Source organism: Callionymus lyra, chromosome 16, assembly GCF_982586985.1.
Source record: "Callionymus lyra chromosome 16, fCalLyr1.hap1.1, whole genome shotgun sequence".
Taxonomy (NCBI): Eukaryota; Metazoa; Chordata; class Actinopteri; order Syngnathiformes; family Callionymidae; genus Callionymus; species Callionymus lyra.
In genome coordinates this window covers 10154718-10175027 of record NC_141833.1, presented here as the reverse complement: position 1 = coordinate 10175027, position 20310 = coordinate 10154718, and the positions used below count along the sequence as shown (strand labels likewise).

Sequence of the window (20310 nt, the reverse complement as noted above, 5' to 3'; positions counted from 1 at the left end):
AATGTAGCATTGAGTTACTATAATGCGTTTTGCTGGTAAATGTAAAATCTAAAGCAATAAAACTTCCAAAAGTTTATCATCTGAAAACATAATAATCTGACAGCACTCTTGTGGGAACATCATAGAAGGCGTGAAAGTGTCACCTTCAAATGAAACAGAAGCTACGACACAATAACACAACAGTATCTTCCTCAAACGTGTGAAAGAAAAACGGTCCCACATAATCGTCGCTCTCGTGGGCGTTATTGTCAAAATGATAAAAAAAAAACCCGCCAACGATGGTTTTGGCAGCCGCCGCTCGAGTCGGACACAAAAGTGTGGGAAGGTGTGCGTCGCATATGTGCGACGATGACATGTGTGCGCGGTTATTAAACAGATTTGTACGCGCCGCTTGGACGCCGTTGAGTTAAATTAATGCCGCTAAGCCGCGGCGGTGTCCGGATACCGCTTTGTCTGCAGAAAGTCGGGAAAAAAGTCGCCGCAGGTGCAAATGCAAATGAGCAGATGTTTTAGCCAGATTGATTGGATGTCCTATAAACGGTGGACACGTTCAAACCAGTCGGAGAGTTTACAGCTCGTTTTAAATACATTTATGAGTCACATTCGCGTTACGAGCGCGAGCTAATCAAGCGGCGTCGCAATATCATTAGAGGAATTCGTTTCGCCCGCGATTTAAAGATACACTTTGCTTAATGACTTCTTCGTCAGGTGGTCCCAGTTTTTTTTTTTTTACCCCCCTCTTTCTCTTTGAGTGAAACGTTTCCGAAACAGGGGCGTTAATGAAAGCGACGGATTTAGTGGTCGTAACTCTCCCCGCTAATCATGCTAATAATTAGCCGCGGCTGAGTAAATCCTTCTACGCCGTGGTCAGAGGGTGTTGGGTCGATGCCACGTCTCTCTCCGAGCGCCCGGCTTGTTGTTTCCATGCTCTTAATTAATTATCCACAATCAGATTTCTAAAAAGGTTCGCGGGGATTAGCATGCAGGCGGCGAACGCATCTGGGTTGCGGGGAAGCTCGACATCGTTTTTGTTTTGAAATAATGAGTGAATTGGATTCATTGATTTAGCTCGCCGTGATAATATTTCATTTAATAGCTTGATATTAAATGGAATCACCATTATCGTGAGTAATGATGGCGACAGATACCGATGTGTGTGTGTGTGTGTGTGTGTGCGACACCGGGGGGAAATGAGACGGTGTGGAAAAGGAGAATAGATGTGTTATTTCATTGTGTCATGCCGAAAGGGGTGACTAATGTTTTACTGATTTCATTTTTCTAGTCTTTTTGATTAGCGGAGGCAAAAAAATAATGTGGCGAGGCAGGAAATGAAAGAGGAGACAGAAATAAATAAATAACGGATAATATGTTTGCGAACGTGACCCTTTTAATGTCTGAGAGTGAATCCATTTATCCAGCATGGAATCCTATAAAGAGTGACCAGTAAATGTGGGTCGTCTTCTTTCGCTTCTAAATCAAACCTTTGACAGCCCTAAATAAGTCTTAGTACAATATATATTTGAAATACAGCCCGTACTAAACGTACTTAACATTTTCATCAATAAGTTATCACAATTAAAAACATTGACTATGAGGTGCAATCCCTCTCAACAACCCTCTTAGTGACCTGGATAGCGCCAATAGTTCTTTGCCGCCCAGCCAAATTTGTCAATTACGCCATTCTGGTCTATGGCAACATAGACTTAGAAATACTAACAATATTCAATACAGTATTGTATTGACTATTAAACTGTCTCTTAATAGAGAAGCAAGTAATTAAGTAAGTTTGAAGAACGGCATCATGGGAGTCTAATGAATTGTTGGCACCATAAGTAAAGGAGTGTGCGGTAATTAATCCATGTTAGGGTTTTTTATCTCAGATGTTACAGAGTTGCCTTGTAAAGGTTGCTGGTTTGATCCCAGCTCAGGAAGTGTTGTGCTCTCTCCCTCATCGACGCTATAGCTATAGACATGTTGCGTTGCAGCCTACTGCCATCTTTGAATAAGGAATGTAGTGTAGTCTGTGTTTAACTTCAGACGATTGTCATTCATTTATTTTATAATTGGCACTACGTTTTTATTAACCTAACCTTGTCAAAAAACAACATGACATGCTGCGTTGCAGCCTACTGCTATCATCGAAATAGGCCAATTACGTGGGGACTGACAACTATAATGCAAGTCCTTTTGATGATTGTACATTTGAATTCTTACTTTTCAAAATCGACACTGCTAACATGACCTTCATAATAGATTTAATGAGAACGAACACTATTAAATCTTCAAAATGATGCTTAAAAATGATTATTATTTATCTGTTTGTACCGCTTATTGAAGGTTTTTATGTTTTTTCTACTTTCAAATGACCTTGTACTCGCGGCGTCTAAAACTTTTCACTCTCGGGTGCCAAATTTGACTTTCCTGCTTTAAATCTGTAATGACATAACTGCATTTAAAGCTAATAATTGTCATTATGTTAATCACTTCAGGTATTCCCTGCACCGACTGTAAACCAACTTACATCCTCTCTCTTAAACACTGGTCTAAAAATGGCTCCCTAATAGCTCCGCTGACGATTGCGAGACCAACTTCGCTGTTGCGCTAATACACTTGTGAGAGTACACAGAAGCAAGTGATTATCAGAAGGCTTATCACAGAGGGGTTGTTGTGTAGTTGCACGCCGAGCTGTCGGGCCGTAAACGCAATTGACCGGGAAAGTACATCGCTTAATTATAGGGAAGGTGGAGAACAAAAGGCTGCTGCTCGTCTTCGTTCAGACTTCGGTTGTTTATCTTGTTTTTCGGGTCACTTCCCGAACTGAAACAGATCTTTTTGATACAGCAACCAGAGTGTTGATCACCATCTCTTCCTACATCACTACTTGGGAACAAGACCCTTTTTCCTATTGGAAACTATAAAAGCACTAAGGCAGTGCAAACCTCTGCCAAGGAACCTCTTTTCAAATAACTTCATTAGCTACTACTTACACGATTTCAAGAATCGTGCTTGTTTATGACAAAATGTATTTCCTGATTAGACGTTGACCTATAACCCTGTATTTGTGTGTGAAATACAACAAATGAAAATTCCTAAGAGGACTGACACAAAAATTGGGCTGGACATACATACACACTTCTGGGACTATGCAGTGTCAATAACAGTTTTAAATATAGACTTCAGACTTTTAGACTTTCTTTTATTTGGGTTATGGTTAGGGTAAGGGTTAAAAAAACTGACTTTAATTTGTTTTACTTAATTTACTTACGCGAAATACCATTGTTAAAACCAAAAGACAAAAAAGTCATATTTTACTAAAATACTGTGAGTATTGGTTTAGGTTTACAACAAAGTGCGATTAATTTGATGCAATTCTAGGGTAACAACAAGGCGTCTTCTTCCGACACCAAACCAACAGGTATCTGCGTCAGTGCATTCCTCAGTTGTACCTACTGTACCAGCCCTACTATGTTGTGTCAAATAAACGCATTTTATCACAGTCACAATGAATTTTAGTGGTTCAAGCATACGTTGTGTGTCTTGTAGTGTTGAAGTACTTAAGATCAGTCTTGGTCTTGATGGCATTTTTACTTGGTCTTGTCTTGAAAAAACAAACATCCGTTCGCTATGCCTCCCCGGTAGATCCGCTTGTGTTTTCAGAGAAAAGTATTGAATACATTGCCAACAAAGTGTTGCTGTTGCAAATGGCAAAACCTCTGAAAACCTCCCTGCATCCTGGTGGAAAACCGGAACTATCATCCATCACTTCACTGAAAGTGAAGTTGAAATACATTCGTCCACTTTTGAGTAGCTAAAAGTCAGATCCCATGACCTTGTCAGAGGTAGTAACTTCATGGATTCCGTGACAACCAAATGTTAAGATCTGATCTCGCTGCCACCAATCCAGACATCAGGTATTTTCCTCTTACTGAAGCTGGTTGCGTGTTCACTTTCTCCAGGATTTCGATCCTCTTCGTGTCTCTATTGTTTGCCCACAATGCATCCATTAGTGCTACACTTTCTGGACACTTAGTCACCGCTGCTTCCTTTCCTAATGTACACTGTGCCTAACATCCATTTGTTTCCTCGACCTTGACTGTTACATCTCTTTTCAACCAAGTCTCTTCTGAAACATGCCCTTGTTATGGTCGCTGTGTTCCCGCAGCACCACCGCCACCTGTCCACATCTGTTATGTTACCCAGTGGGTCTCAGTTCCTATAGCTTCCCCTCCATGTGATTGTATGTTACTTGGTATGCAGGCTTGAACCCCCATTGTTCGCTCTTGCCTGTCAGCACTCTTTTTCCTTTTTTTCCCCCCCTCTCGCTCGCGTCTTTTCTCTTTCCAGTCCTTTGTGTCGACCCTTTCTTCTTCTTAGAGGACACGAAATCAAAAAAAAACAAAGAGTATCGTAGACGTCAGCTAAATGGATGGAAACGTTAGACCCAACTTGCGGTTTATTGGAAAAAAGGGGCGACGTCAAAACTTAATGGAAGAGTTGGTGAAATAAAAGAATACACAGGAGAGATAAGGGAGAGAATGACAAGAAAAGAGGGCAAAATTGGGGAGGGACTTGGCCAACTATAATAAATGGATGGCGCTTTATGAAGGTGGGAGCCGGGATGACAAATGGGTCTCGAGTGACAGAGTATTATATTAAAAAGTAAATTGATATGCAAATGTGGAGTGTGTGGCTTCGGAGGACAGGGATAGCCTGTTGTCCCCGCCGAAGTGGAACAGAGAGGAAGGTGAAGGCTCCAGGGTGACGGTGATATCAGTCCATTAATGTGTGTCAGTCGGTGTGATTTGTGCGGCAGGAGTGTGGACTTGAATATACGCCGCTCGTCTGTTCCGAGTGTGAAAGGGCGAGGAATGGAGCAGGGAAAACTTGTGATGCTCCTTATAAGAGAAACCATTTTTTTGATCAGATGCACAATGACTAGGAATCTGAATTGACTATTTTAATTAAACAAAGAATAGAGATCACATCTGGTTAAGAGTTGCACATTTTACTTGTATATAATGGAGAGAGTAGAACAGAGTTTACATGTCGGTCTGAATTCTTTCTAAAGCGGTGAGCTGTTAGTTCGCTGCTATATCTTCGTCACAGTTTCACAAGCTGTTAATTATCTTAACTCCAACAAAACACAAACATGACTGAGTTATTATCCTCAAGGTCAGGTTTAGCGTTTACTCCTTCAGAGATCTGGCACGAAGTACAACCACATCTCTTTCCCACACAAGCAGTGATACAATGCGTGAGGGAATATTACTATATGTGGTGAAGTAAATTTGATAAACATACTTTAGATCAGGACTTTGCCTTCAATGACTTACATGATGTGATACTAGGGAGTTGAGTTGTGTTGTATTTGTCAAAGAAAACTCTTGGGAAATGACATGTCTTAAGTCAAGTGATTAGAAATTTAGAATAATCTATAAAAAAAATTCTACGAAGCTAATGCACAAATATTTTACGTTGATGTTACTGTGTTTGGTCAGCTGGGCGGCAAAGCATTACCGGAGCATTATAGTTTTTTTTATTTCTATGCAAAATGGGCAATATGCAGTGTATCATAAAAATATATGAAAAACATTTTAAATAAATAAGAATGCATAAATGAAGAAATAAAGAAACTATTACTAAATTACAGAAACAAACTTTAGTAATTAATATTCGGAGTTGAGCAGCTGTTGACTAATAAAAGAAAACACAATAAAATAGTTTGTCAGAAATATTTTTCATGCCTTTCTGAACTAAAAGAGAGTGTAAGACTGTTTATTTTTAGCAAAAGTTAGAAAATTATAAATAATTCCAAGTCAGTCTTTCAAGAAAGTTGTCATACATAATGCCTCTATTGAAGTTGTTTACTGACAACATTTGGACATTTCCCAGATGGGAAAAAACTGGCTTGTAATCACCAACACTGGCTTGTTCTTAATACGAGGGGCTGGAAAATCTCACGCAGCCTCGCTAACAGACTTTTGCTAATGCTAATTACACCTGCGCTGTTTCTGCTTTCAAGTGGGAATATCTGACGTGGACGGAAAACGGTGGGAATGAATCACAGACGACACACATGAACAACGAGCGTAATCTATCATGGAGAACGTGTCACTGATGTAAAAAAAAAACTGCTTCTCATTTTGTTTTTCTTTCCATCATTCATCTGTCAGCAGACAAAATACGTCACTACCTAATGTCATCTAAAAAAAAGCTATATTGTTAAATAAGGTTTGATATTAATTTCCCCTCAGTATAAGTATTAATATTATTATTAACTCAGGCGCTAGTTTTAGAGCATATCAATTCATCTTCAACACCCCGTAACGGACATGATGCACTATATTTGGGACACAATGTATAAATGATATGCAAAAAAAATATATATATATTTAGTTATTTAAATGGGTATTTACCAAATCTTTACAAAACAGTTATGGAGTGAAAATGTTAAATGAGCGTTCCAAGAGCGGGGAGTTGCATTAAAGGCACTTTGGATCGTTCCAGTTGCAGTTAGGAAAACAAAATGTTTGGACATCTTTCTAGCGCTTGGCGGTTTTGAATAAGTCAAATATGTTGGGATGAATATGTGGATGAAGAGGAAGCACAATTATTGACTACATGGCTTTGTAACCATGCTCCCCGTGAAACCCAAAGACTTTAGTTTCCTGAACACTGCCCGGCAGGTGATCGGAATAACTCCGCCAGATCGCTAGTCGACATTGTTTATAATCTATCAGGTAATGTTCGCTCAAATGACGGTATTCAAGTCTATGAAATTCAGCCACATCCAGTACACTCCCCAAGGGCTATGTTGTTCTCAGTATTATCTTGACCTTTAAAATATATACTTTACTGAATATTGTTTTGATTGTTTAAGCGCTTTGTGACCCTGGTCTGGAAAAGCGCTATACAAATACAAATTACTTACTTACTTACAGTGAGTCCTCTGTCGGCTGACTTTGGTAGATCTATGCGATTATTACATTTTTATTCCTATTTGTGTAAACATAAGCAGTCGTCTTAAAAATAGAGTAGGTATAATAGAGCCATTTTTGGAATGTCAACTTTTTTGTGGTGTGTACCCGCAAATTCAGGGTCTAAGTACACTAGGAACTCAAGCTAAACAAACCTGATCCAACTACAAAAAAAGAGCAGATGAATGAAATAAAACGATATGGGATCCTGCCTGCTTTCGACCTCGGCTCCAGGAACGCTTCAAGTGAAGTTATAGCGTAAGAAAACCCCCGGTATACTCGAGAACGTGATGTGTTGAGACTTGAGTTGAATCCGTGGTCACTGGTGTTTGTTTGATGGTGGAAAACAGACAGGAAACAAATCAGGGGCGCGCAGCCACGTCAGGTTCTTGTGCAATGTTTAAGACGGCGGAGCTAATGACTCATGACACCTCTAACTGGAGAGGAGAAACGAGTCGCTCTGTAATTACTATGGAAATGTGTTCATTTCCCATCAGACGCTCGTATCAGCAGCCGAGCACCCGTGCAGGCGCACACATGCACGAGTGATGGAGATCTGCTTTAAAGTCTGCTGCCGGGTTTTTTTATTTCTCGTCGGTGGCACCCGTGGGATTACCACCGCGGGAGCAAGAGGTGCGACCCCGGACCCCGCTCCCCATATGTTCCCAACACATGCCCTAAAGCTACTGAGTGTGTCATGGGGGTAATGATGGTCCCTTGGTGTTCAGGCTGGATTGAGCCCAGCTGATAACCAGGTGACACCCCCTCTGAACCCCCCCGCTCCTCCTCTAGATGCCATTGAGATAATTATTCCTCCCAACCCTACACCCCCCTCAAAATACCAGTGTCCGGTGTGTACCCCAGAGTGTTGGTCCCTGGGCGAGCCTGATGTCTGGGCTCCATCGAGCGTTAAGCCGTGTAGAATCAACAAGGATTAAAGACCAAACTCAACCGAACAACAGCACCTTTTCATGTGTCGCTGATCCCTTATCCAGTCTCCACTGGAGTTGCAAGTAATGGACTTGTTTTGTACACTATATGTTGTCAACGAACAGAAGGAGGAATACTGTACATATATCCTTTGGAAACCAAGACATTTCTTCCATCCACTATTTAAGAAATGTATTTTTTAACACAGTCTTTGTTCACTACGAATAAATGCAACTTAAGAAATAAATATTCGCCAATTCCTTCCCAATAAAACGATTCACCAATAGGTTCACCAATGTTAAAATATTTCTTGTAAGGTATTTGAGGCGGTCTACATGAAAGAAAAAAATAGGAAAGTAATGTAGATCTGGGATCCCATTTTCTTTAGCATATGCTAAATATAAGATTTTTGTTTCTTCAATGTAACTTTTTGTCTTTTTTTAGGTGAATAAGAACGGTATTAAAGAAATAAGTCTTTTTACTTTCTTAGAAATCTGTTTTCGGTGTGTACCCTTCAACAAGCTAGTGGAGCCAAGGCTAGCTTATGCGTCACATATAATTCCACCAATAAAACAACATTATAAAAGCAGCATGAAAGTAAATATAAAGTACTTATCAGCCTCTGGTACTGTTTGACTGTATGGAAACTCCCAAGTAAATGGTCACTACCAGTAAACGAGTAAGTAACTTGTTTATCAATAGATAATACGTTTATTTTTTTCAAGTGTTTTCTGCATTTGGCACTGTTTGAAAACATTAAAAACTCTTGGCGGGTCTTGTGAGTGGAATTGAAAAGCAAATCCTACCTTTAGTAGAGTCAGTAAACTGCTTCACCGTACAGCCCTGTGGAAAGACAAGGTTAAAGTATTACAAGGAATGTCTTTTCGACGAGTGAGCAGAAGCTCTCTGGTGTCGTAACAACGTGTTCGCTAACATCAGGACCACATGTGGACGCAGCGTAATCACGGGTTTGTTGTAAAACAGAAGTTAGACAGCGGCTCACAGCTGGGCACCAGAAGTGATCAATTCATCAATATTTGGCCTCCGTCTTCCTGCGTCACGGTGGAAGCAGGAGGTGAATCTGGACGACCGCAGGGGGTCTTTCAGAACCGTTGGAAAAAAAAAAAATCTCTAATCTGAGAAAACAGGAGAAAAAAACCCAGGAAATCCTGGTTAAATCGAGATCTCAGCGTGTTGAGAAGATGATCTGCTGTGTCTGCTCGTGTTTAAATGCGGATCATTGACCATCTGTACTTCTTCTTCACCAGGCACTGTGGATACATCAAAGCCAAGCAGGACCCGGACGAAGAGAAGATGCAGTTTCAACACGGGCGAGGTGACGACCAAACACACAAACACACACACTTATATTGACTTTACCACAAAGCAAAATGTCTCACTTCGTCCCCGGAACCAAATAACGGTTAAGAAAACGCACATTTTTATATCTAAAACGTTCCACTAATCAGTTGATAAAATGGTCGCCCACATGGACGTCTGTGTCCAAATGAATTTGGAGGAAAACCAAATTGCCTCCCGTTTTTTTTTTTTTAACATAACGTCGCCTGCAGATCGGAGCTCCTTATGGGTTCCTGTTAAAAATCATGAGTCATTATAACACCAACAAGTTATGTGTTCGATTATATAACCATTCTTGTTCCCACGCGTCGACGCCGCGGTTTCACGCCGCGAGAAATGCGACACTTTCATCTAACATTGTACTGCCTGCGAACTTTGGAGGGGAACAAAAAAAAAAAAAAACACCCTGTAACTTTGTTCCTGTTGTTTAAATCTCTACGTTTCCATCCTCGCAGTCAAACTTCCTGGCAGCAGAACCTACATCCATCCTCACACCTATGAAGATCCCAACCAGGCTGTCAGAGACTTCGCCAAGGAGATCGACGCTTCCAACATTCGGATCGAGCGAGTTATCGGAGCTGGTGAGTTGGCGAGCAGAACGATACATGACAGGATGTGCCTGGATTTCTTTAGCGGCCAAAACCATATGTGTGTAAATAGTTTGGTTGAAGAAAGTAGATCCTCAGATAAACAGTGAACGTAGGGAAGAAAACAAAGTGTTTAGGCCGAGCTGATTAAAAGACAACAATATATACAGTGAATAACTTTTCCAAGATAGACTAATGACATATATTTTTCAGACTATATATATACTATATATATACTATGCTAGAAAATTGTGAGACACATTTTCTTCTACTGCATGACTGATATATTTTTCTTAGTATGTTTCTTAACAGGTTCCATTTTTGGGACCTTATACACACACCTTAATATTAAAGCACAGTACCCATTACATATTACTACATGATGCTCTTGACTGCACATCCTCATGAAGTTATACTACAGAGCCTCGCCGAGTTGTACTTCGAAGCCTCGCCGAGGTTTACTACGGAGCCTCACTGAGTAACACTGCGAAGCCTCGCTGAGTTTTACTACGAAGCCTCGCTGAGTAATACTATGAAGCTTCGCTGAGTTTTACTACGAAGCCTCGCAGAGTTATACTACAAAGCCTCACTGAGTAATACTATGAAGCTTCGCTGAGTTTTACTACGAAGCCTCGCTGAGTTATACTACGAAGCCTCGCCAAGTTATACTACTTGCTGCGCTGAGTTATACTACGAAGCCTCGCCGAATTATACTACGAAGCCTCGCCGAGTTATATTATGAAGCCTCGCCGAGTAATACTACAAAGCTTCAACAAGTTATAATACGAAGCTCCGCTGAGTTATACTACGAATCCTCGCCGACTTATACTACGAAGCTTCGCCGAGTTATACTACTGAGCGTCACAGCGTGATACAACATGGCCTCGCGGAGTAATACTACATACCCTTGCAGAGTAATACTACGGAGCCAGGCAGAGTAATACTACTGAGCCTCAAAGAGTAATACTACTGAGCCTCATGCATTAATCCTATGGGGCTTGTGCGTTATCATACACTGTTCGCGAGATACTCCGCGATGTCTCATGTGTTACACAAAGGAGTATCACAAGGTATTCAACGATGCCTCGCAAGTAATTCTACCGAGCCACTCAGAGTAATACCACGGAGCCTCGCTAGTAACCCTATGGATCCTCGCATGTTACTCTGCGATGCCTCACCAGCTGAGGAGACTCTCCGAGTTATACTCCTGAGCCTCGTGGTATCATACTCCGGAACCTCTTGGACTAATAGTATAGACGCTCTCGGAATATTGCTACGGAGCATCGCGAGTTTTACCACAAACCCTCGTAGAGTAATTCGACAGTGTCTTGATGATACTACGGGGCTTTGAGTAGTAATACTTTGGAGCATCATGGTAGCTCACAAATGTCGTATTAAAACATTTTGAGACCTTATAGTCAGAGAAATAGAGTAACTGTCGTGCGATGACTCTTCTTCTGTTGATGTATTATCCGTTGGAAGTAACGACTCAAACATGATGTGTGTTCAGGTGAGTTCGGGGAGGTGTGCAGCGGTCGCCTCCGCGTTCAAGGCAAACGCGAGATCTACGTGGCCATCAAGAGCCTGAAGGCCGGCTACTCCGACAAACAGAGGCGGGACTTCCTGTCCGAGGCGTCCATCATGGGACAGTTCGACCATCCCAACATCATCCGACTGGAGGGCGTCGTGACCAAATGTAAGCCCAACCATTTTTCCTTCACCATCACTCGGTGATACGCATGTGTGTGACAAGAGCCGGGAGAGTGGACCATGGATCAGATAAAGGGTCCATCACCATGGTAACGCGTTAATGACGCATGGCGAGCAGCGCCTGCCCCCCCGACCCACCCTCCTGGAGCAGACTCTTGTTAACTTGCCATGATTGTGTGAGGTGCTTAGAGAGCCGTGTGTTCATTAAGGTGAGCTAGACAATGGTCTGGTTCAACAAGATAGCTGATTTGTTATCGCCCGCTCTCGCCGTCCTCCCTCTCTCTCTCTCTCTCTCTCTCTCTCTCTCTCTCTCGCCTCTTCATCCATCTTTCTCTTGTCTCGCCGCTCGCGTCCACTCTCGGTGTCCATCTCATCTTCTCATTCAATCACCGCCTGCCTCGGCCCCGTCCTTCTCCGCCGGTCTTTTCTTCTGCCTCACGGTGAAAAAAAACACCGTTGTCAGCTGGAATAATTCAGACCAGAGATAATTACAGTGCGGATACTCCTGCGGCAGGAAATGAAAGGGAGTTACAGAAGTTACAAATTGCGACCGAGAGGAACAGGCGATAAGCAGAATAGATGCTAATATCAAGTCGTTTTCAGAGACGGTAAACTATTGTAAAGTAAGTCTTTGTGTCGTTAAAGTCGTTCACTATGTTGAGTTTGTTTGGTTTTTCTCATGAGCTTGAATGAGTTTTCTTTGAGTACTCGGTTTCCTCCAACGTGAACTGAATTGACGTAACTTCGGTCGGTTTATCAAATAGACAGGTTTTCCCGATTTTCAAAAAATTAAAGGATTTTTATTCATCTGCTAAGAACAAGGAGATATTCATTTCTCATCACAGCAACACGACATCATAAGAAACAGTAGAAAACAAGAAAAAAAAAACGTAGAAAGGCCCCTCGGATGGACGTAACAATGGAATAAATAATAGTAATAAAACAAATTTCTGGCAGTTGTTTGAAAGAAACTGTTCCTAAGTGAGGGTTTTCCAAGAAGAAAATGCATTTTCTTGAAAAGTACTAATGCTAAGTAGCAGAGTTGCTACCAATCCTTTTAAACAATGGATTTTTATTTTTATTTTTTGCTACTTCTTATCAGGCCATATTGGAAAACAATAATTTAATTGACGTATGAATAAACTAGAAGCTTTATTGAACATTCTAAAGAAAGAAGAATGGAGCAAAATGTGTCATTAATCGCATTAAAAACTAGCGTAACAAGAAAATACAAAAGGGAAAAAGTCATAATATTGAATAACCCACGAAGGAGGCGACAACACAATAAACAATAGGTATAAACAATTTGTCTACAGGGTAGACCCAAAGTAGAGCACAATTGTGGTCAAAACGCCAACTATCCTACAGGCTTAGTCCTTTATATAAACAGGTCATTTATTTTTATTTTTAATTTTTTTATCTGTTTCTTATCAGTAAAAAAAGGAGTGGAAGTAAGGGAAACATTGGGGTTGATACATTAAACTCTTTTAGTTTCATAACTAGTAATAAGTAAATCGTTTATATGAATAACAAGCACATTCGAAGATGTCAAAAGTTGATTTATTACTACTATTACGATTTGCTTCATCACTTTTTTTTTAAATGTTGAAGACATAAATACGACATATTTATTGAACATACTTAAAAAATGATTGAAAAGTTTTCATTTAATTGCTGCTGAAGAAGTTTTTGGCTGACATTTGTGACACTAAAAACGGTTGTAATCGTGCGATATTACTACTAAGAGGGTGTTGGTGAAAATTTAAATAAAAAGTACGATGGTGTTAAAAGTCTCTCAGCGCGTATTTAACTATTCAATATTAAGGAAAGTCTCCATTTAATTTCCATGCAGTGTTGATGCTCCACGTTTACACCTTGTGTTGCCGATTACGAGGGAAAGCGAGAAAAGCAATTGCGCGACAGAAAAAGCGAGTTGTAAACACAATACAAGACAAATAAACCCGTGCTCCTCCGGCCCCCTTCTGTTCCCGGGACATTAAAGATTTCCGATGTGGCGCTCAGTGCCACCGACAAAAGAACAAATGCATATGCAGAGGCTTTTATCAGGAATATTAATAATTCATAACGTTAATTGGACGTGTTTTTAGCATCATGCATATTCAGCAGCGTAGCCTATTAAGAGCCAAAAAACCTTCTCGCATTTCTTATTCTTTTCTTCCCGCTTTGTAAGCGACGCCGTGACCTTTGATTCGCAGGATTGAATCGGTTTGTTCAACTGACGAAATAAATGAGGCTCTTTACGTTTGACGGGGACACATCCTTCTTCCCGGCCTACAGTTTGTTTGAATAACCACGTTTATTTTCGGGGGGTCGTTCTCTCGAAAAGGAAAAAAAGGCTGCTGACAGCGAAACTGAGGCTTTTTTTGCATATAATCCATAGGTTCTGTTTTCCTTGTGTGTGCTTATCCCCCGCCTGTCTTCACGGCACATTGAGGATCTGATAGAGCCCCTCCGAAACAAATCTCACTAGTGTAGCAGTTATTTCACAGGTCACAGCCCAGAGTGTGAGGCGGAGAGCGAAGGGGTTGAGAGTTGAGATGGGTCAATAACTCCTTCAGGCCTTTTTTTTCTCCACCGCACCAGCTGCTCCCTTCACACCAGACTCGGTCTAATCAGACGGGGATGACCCCTGCCGGATTGGGGCTCAGGTGTGTTGGAGTGGTTTGTGTGGGTGGGAGAGGATACGGTTCAGAAGTTTGATTTTTATCTTTATCCCTGAAAATGAAAACTAAAACTGAGTACTGAGCTGATCCAACATGTTGTCGTCGTTGCAGTTGACTAACCAGTGACCGGCTCAGATGAATCATCAGGTTTGTTATGGGATGACATCATACTTACTGTGGCGTCCACAACTGAGTCAAGTGGTATCTTAGAACGCATCGTCTGGTACCAACTGCCGATGATACTGTATTTCAGTCTGGTTTCTTCTGCTTATGTCTGAGACGGTGCAATTATTATACGAGTATTGGTAAGAATCCAGTCTGAAAGGGTTCTGAGTAAGATCTTTATGCAGACTTGAACCACTGGAAGCTTTTCCAAGGGAGATTTTTAACCATCAGGATTAAAGAAATGTCGCTTTACAGAGTTAATGGCTTCTGGTTTTAGTGTGATTTTAAAGTGAGGTAGAATGCGAGGCTAGTGGCAACGTTAATGTTAAAAGTGAAGGACACTATAGCTTGGTTGACCAACAACTGCGATGCTCACATACAGAACATTTAATCTTTTTTTTAATTAATTTCACTCAATAAAACAGATCTCCTATTACACAAAGATGACAAAACTACATATTTACGTGTTTTAAAGCTAGAAGAGTTGATGACATCACATGTGTTGTTCATTATGTGTCTTGAACAACAACAATATGAGTGATAACATCTCATTAGAAATGGGGATAGAGAGTACATTTCTAATATTTTTAACCCTTAAACTACTACAGTTATGGTTGTAATCAATGTTAATTGATGACTGTCTAATTATCGGGAGAAAATAATTGACTTGATATGTTTAATCTGGCAGTAATTTAACAAGAACTATACAAACTTAAATTTTACTTTAATCATATATTTTTTACTACCATACACATGGAAAGTTACGGTGTCTTTAGCCGCTTGGTAGTATGTCAAAGAGACACGAAACTGAATTCAATATTCTTATCTATGGTTTTGAGCGACACTTTAACTAATACAACTTTGTAACTTGATAAACACTGTGAGTCGTAACACGTGCAGGTGAATCTGGTCTATGTTTTGACCGGGATTCCGTAATAAAGAATGGATTCCCTGGTTCTCAGCTTTCAATTTGAATTAATATTGAACAATATTGCAATAAAAACTCATTTCATAACAAATGTTGATTTGTTTCATCCATAGATTTGAGACAAACACTCTTGAGAAGCTAATTCAGATAATAGTCGACTCGACATTATCCGAACTAGAGTAGTTTTCATCCCATTGCATGCTTGTATTTCTTTCCAATTATTTCCTTTCCCCCCCCATTATTTTCCGTGAGTATATTCTGTCAGCTTCTAAACCTCGTAAGCTCTCAGCTTCCTCTAATAAGCTACTCTTCTGTCTGAACCTGATTGTCACTATTGTCATGTTAATTATCCGCCGTGCGCTGGAAGAGACAAAAAAAAAAAAAACCAACAGTTTTTTCTTTCTATAGAGCGAGTGGCAATCCATCCATCCATCCCCTCCCCGTTCTCTTATCTCCCTTTTATCTCCCCGTCTCCCGTTTCAGCCTGTCCGTCGTTTTACGTGTTTTACAATCGCTGCGACAATCAGCTCATTTGGAAAACCCTCAATTACCGGGCTCCATCATGGGCTCCATCATGGGCTCCATCACGGGCTCCATCGCGGGCTCTCGCGCACACACACACACACACACACACTCAGGTGCCGGGGGAAAGAAAAAAAAAAACTGTGCTTTTCCAGTCCAGAGAATTAGTCGGGAGCGTAGAGAGAACAATCCGTCGTTTGGAAATGTAGATGGCGGAGATTTGGCCGGCGAGGATAGGGACGTCAGGAAATGAGGGACGAGTGGGGGGACTTGAGCGGCGAGATGAGCGTCGGGAGATTCTCGAGGAAGAGGAGGAAGGAACGAGGCCGGAGCAAACGTGAGGAAATGAGAGGAGATGAGGAAGCAAAGAGAGGAGGAGAGGTGAAGAGATAAGCTTATTGAGTTTCTGTCTCCCCTCGCGGCAGCACTCGCCGCCGCCGCCGCTTCCCAGAACACAGATCTGTCCCGTGTTAAAAGCATTGTATCATTTAGTTCAGGACCTTAACATTAATCAATACAGCAGTTATTTCATTTTCTGCTCCGTACCTTGGGCCGCCTCACTCAATAACGGGGCCCACCGGGCCCTACGTGCACGGATAACTGCCGCTAATGTAATTGTATTCAGATCTTATCGCCTTCATTTAAACCCACGCACCCACGCCGGCGTCTCTCCAAGCGACGCCTCGCAGGTGCAAGTATTGGATGTTGTTTTCCCGCAACTTCCCGACTCAAAAGTGTGACAAACCTTCAGAAGAAGGAGCGACAACACTTCCTACATTCGTTTTAATGAAGAGCTGGAAAGCAGATCAAACTCGGCCCTGATCTACTCCATTACATACTCCAACTGGCAGAACATCAATACCCAATTTGCACACGCATCCGTACACCGGGAGGTGTTTGGATCCAGGGTTGCCGCGGCGCTTCTATAAAAGCAGTGAATGGCGATAGACTGTTGTGAATATGAATGTGATTAGTTAATGAGGCTCTTTCAGGGGGATATTTGGAAGTGCCACTCCAGCTCTTTTCTGGGGGAGTAGAACCTCCAAATGAGCTGGAGGGTGTGTGTGCTTTTGAGAACTGCACAGAGCAAACAACAGACGAGTGATAGATTACTGCAGATGAGCTCAAGACCCACCGGCGAGAGCTGGAAACTACAGTGTTTACAGTCGAGGTGATGGAAAATATGGACATGATTAAACATCGCAATTTTTTTTGTCATGATTCCATATCGATGTAGTGTATTTCATCATAGTTATTCTTTGGTTTATATTTCAATTGCAGTCATAACGTCCTCCGCAGCTAGAGCAACAATGAATTCTAGTGATGACTGAGGACGAGAGGATACAGTAGGATACCCTAGGAGCTTTTAAAGTTAAAGTTTGGACATATTTCAAAACAAATGAAAGTAGTTACAACTTCATCCATGTGGTCTATAAATTCTGCAACACCAGAGTCAAGTACTCGACAATACTACAGATATATCATCATGCCCCTGTATTGTAATACGTATTGTATTGCCCGATTCTTCAGTATATAAAGTAAAGAAAAATGTCTTCACTTAATTTACTATAGTTTTTACTTCAGTCTTGTCATACGTATGATGTATTATTATTATTATTATTATTATTTTTAAAATGCAATAGCTATTGCAAATGAAGTGCTGGTTCCAGAATCCAAGAAGAATGACAAGAAGAATGAATAAGAAGGAGTTATGCAGCTAAAAATGTTAGCATGATTTTCCCGTATTTCCGCGAAGAAGCTTCAGGGTCCATAATGCACTGCAATGGTTACAAGTTTTAAGAAAAAATAAAAAAAATCAAGAAACAAAGTTAAAATCAAAGTTTAAATCAAAATCTTATTTCTGAAATGAAGCGTTTTCAACTTTAGCCAACAATTGCTACAACGCTACTAGCACTAGCTAAAGCTAGCTAAACGGCTCCTGGGCCATTTGTTTCCCCTTCATCAGAATTTACACCACAGTGAGAATTTGTAAATTATTATAAAAATCCAGGTTGGTTAACTTCTATATTGGCCATTTTTTTCGTTTAATAAACGACAAAATTGCTGATTCTAAAATATTTAAAGCATTTTACATTTTTGTGTTTTAACCTGATATTAAATAAATATTTGGTGGGTTGTGTCTTAGATACAGTTCATATATTTTGAATGTTTTATTTTCTATTGTTTATAAAATAAAACTCCCTTTAATTGGTTAAAAACAAATGTTTAAAAAGGTAATAATAAAAAAAATAGCATGAAGTATGAATAAGTGATAACATTTTCACGGACGAGACTCGACCCTCCCGACCGGTTCATGTCAAGGTGACGCTGACCTTGTCCACGTGGCCCAGGTGGTCAGATGTTCCTCCGCAGAGAGGCTGAGGAGAAGATTGAGAGCCACGACTTTTCATTGAGGATCACATAGAATGATGCGACTCCTATCGTAACCAGATCAAGCCGCTGTCATCGTGCCCTTCCCACACACTGCGCCCTCAAAGCAGGTCCCTAACACACACACACACACACACACACACCACACACACACCGTCAACCACACAAGCCCCGTGTGGAGATAAATGTAACCAGCAGTCTTCACCCCCAGCAGAAGAAAATCCAATTCTCTTTCACTTTTATCCCAGAGACTAATGTTACTGTCAAAGACTACACCACCACAAGAGACCCGGCCATTCTGCTGTGTGTGTGTGTGTGTGTGTGTGTGTTTGCTGCAGCCAGATAGTGAATTCATTTAGGTTGATGCATTACTGTCTTTACCTACAATCTCACTGAAGACCCCCCCCCCCTCCTGACAGGCCTCTTCTCATGTCGTCTCCTGTAAACTTCTCTCCAGAGCCACCAGACAACTCAAATAAATAAAGCCATTTGTAAACGCTGGTGTCGAAACACAAGAAGATACAAGCAACGAAAATAAAATAAAATAGTTACTGCCTCAGACAATTATTTTTATATACAGTATATATATATATTTTCAGGTATAATAATAATGTAGTATGTATGAGTATATATTGTGTGATTATATGGTCATTATCTTCTATTACATGCATATATATTATATTAAATCATGAACTATTGTGGGATATTGTGTTACTTTCGTATTTAATTTCAAAAGGATATATTATATTTAGGTTATGCCGTGATATGAGTCATTATATATTCTTTATAAATATGGATATTTGAGTAGAAATATTTGGTAATTTGATTTCAAATTTAAGAATAGTTAAAAATGTATTGTTTTAAATGTATATATCGCTTAACTTGAAAGAAGCTTTATAAATAAAATTAATCCACTTATTTACTTTACTTCTTCCGAACCAAAGCGTTTTATTATGGTATTTTTTGGCTTTATTTGTATTTATTTCTTTTTCTGAATGTACAAATGGAATATATATATAATACATTTTATACATTTTCAAAATAGATGTACTAATTCTGTTGTATTATTGTAAATATAAATCACACTTTAAGTAATTTTTAGCAACGACGCAAACAATTTTAAGTTTAAAGTTTCCTCAAATAATATAGAAATGATTACTTACACTACATTACTGACTTACACTTACCACCCCATAACACACATTAGGTAGAGAAACTGTTTAAATAAACCAGTTTTTCTTTTTTTTAACTGTACTTAAAAGTGAATAAAAAAATCCCGCTACTTGCCTAGCTAGTCGCTAACCATGCTAGCTGCTGTCATGTGATATTTAACACCCCGTGACGCATAACAAATAGAGAAACTGTTACAAATAATTTTGCGAACTGAAATGTAAAGTAAAGAAAACTGAATTGTCTACATGCTAGCTCGGCTAAGCATCAATGCTAGCTCATGAGGTAAAGTATAGCACCCCGTAACACTGTGGCTGTGTCTAAAATCGCACAAGTGGAACGCTCTATGAGTCCAACACCACAACAGAAGTGATAAACTGTGTGTAATCCGAGAAACTTTTCCCAGACGACTCACAACTGCTACCGTTTCGTTGTGTGCGTGTAAACAGGATCCTGTGATTTGCGGTACTTTGTTAATCATTTGTAAACTTCACCAGATGTCGAGCAGGGGACCAGGGTGCACCGGGGCCTGTCAATCACAACGCCCTCCATCACACTCGTGCAATCACACACACACACACACACACTCGTGCAGGTGCACCATGATCCGACCGCAAACCCCCTTCCCCTGGAGGATGATTAGTATTCATGGGCTCTCAGGAGGCTCTCAAACACACACCAGGATCCTGCAGGATTTGGTCCGTTCTCATTATCTGCTGGCGTTTATGGAGAAGCTGATTAGAGGCTGTCACCGTGACTGATGACGACACGTCACCTTATCCCCCAGAGAGAGAGGGAGAGAGAGAGGGAGAGAGAGAGAGAGAGGGGAGCAGCTGTGGGACCCCCCGACACGACTCGACCCGGGTTCTTACATGTATACATTCATT

At 40.7% G+C, this 20310-nt stretch overlaps 1 protein-coding gene across 2 annotated transcripts in view; it reads left to right on the top strand.

Annotated features, from left to right (window-relative positions):
• Nucleotides 1–20310, top strand: part of LOC148063607 (ephrin type-A receptor 3-like) — a 106922-nt gene that overhangs the window by 73197 nt on the left and 13415 nt on the right. For both annotated transcript variants that reach the window (XM_087811504.1, XM_087811503.1), the window contains exons 11-13: nt 9176–9243; nt 9722–9847; nt 11364–11549. In XM_087811504.1, the coding sequence (XP_087667630.1) occupies nt 9176–9243; nt 9722–9847; nt 11364–11549 (380 nt within the window). The remainder of the gene's footprint in view (nt 1–9175; nt 9244–9721; nt 9848–11363; nt 11550–20310) is intronic.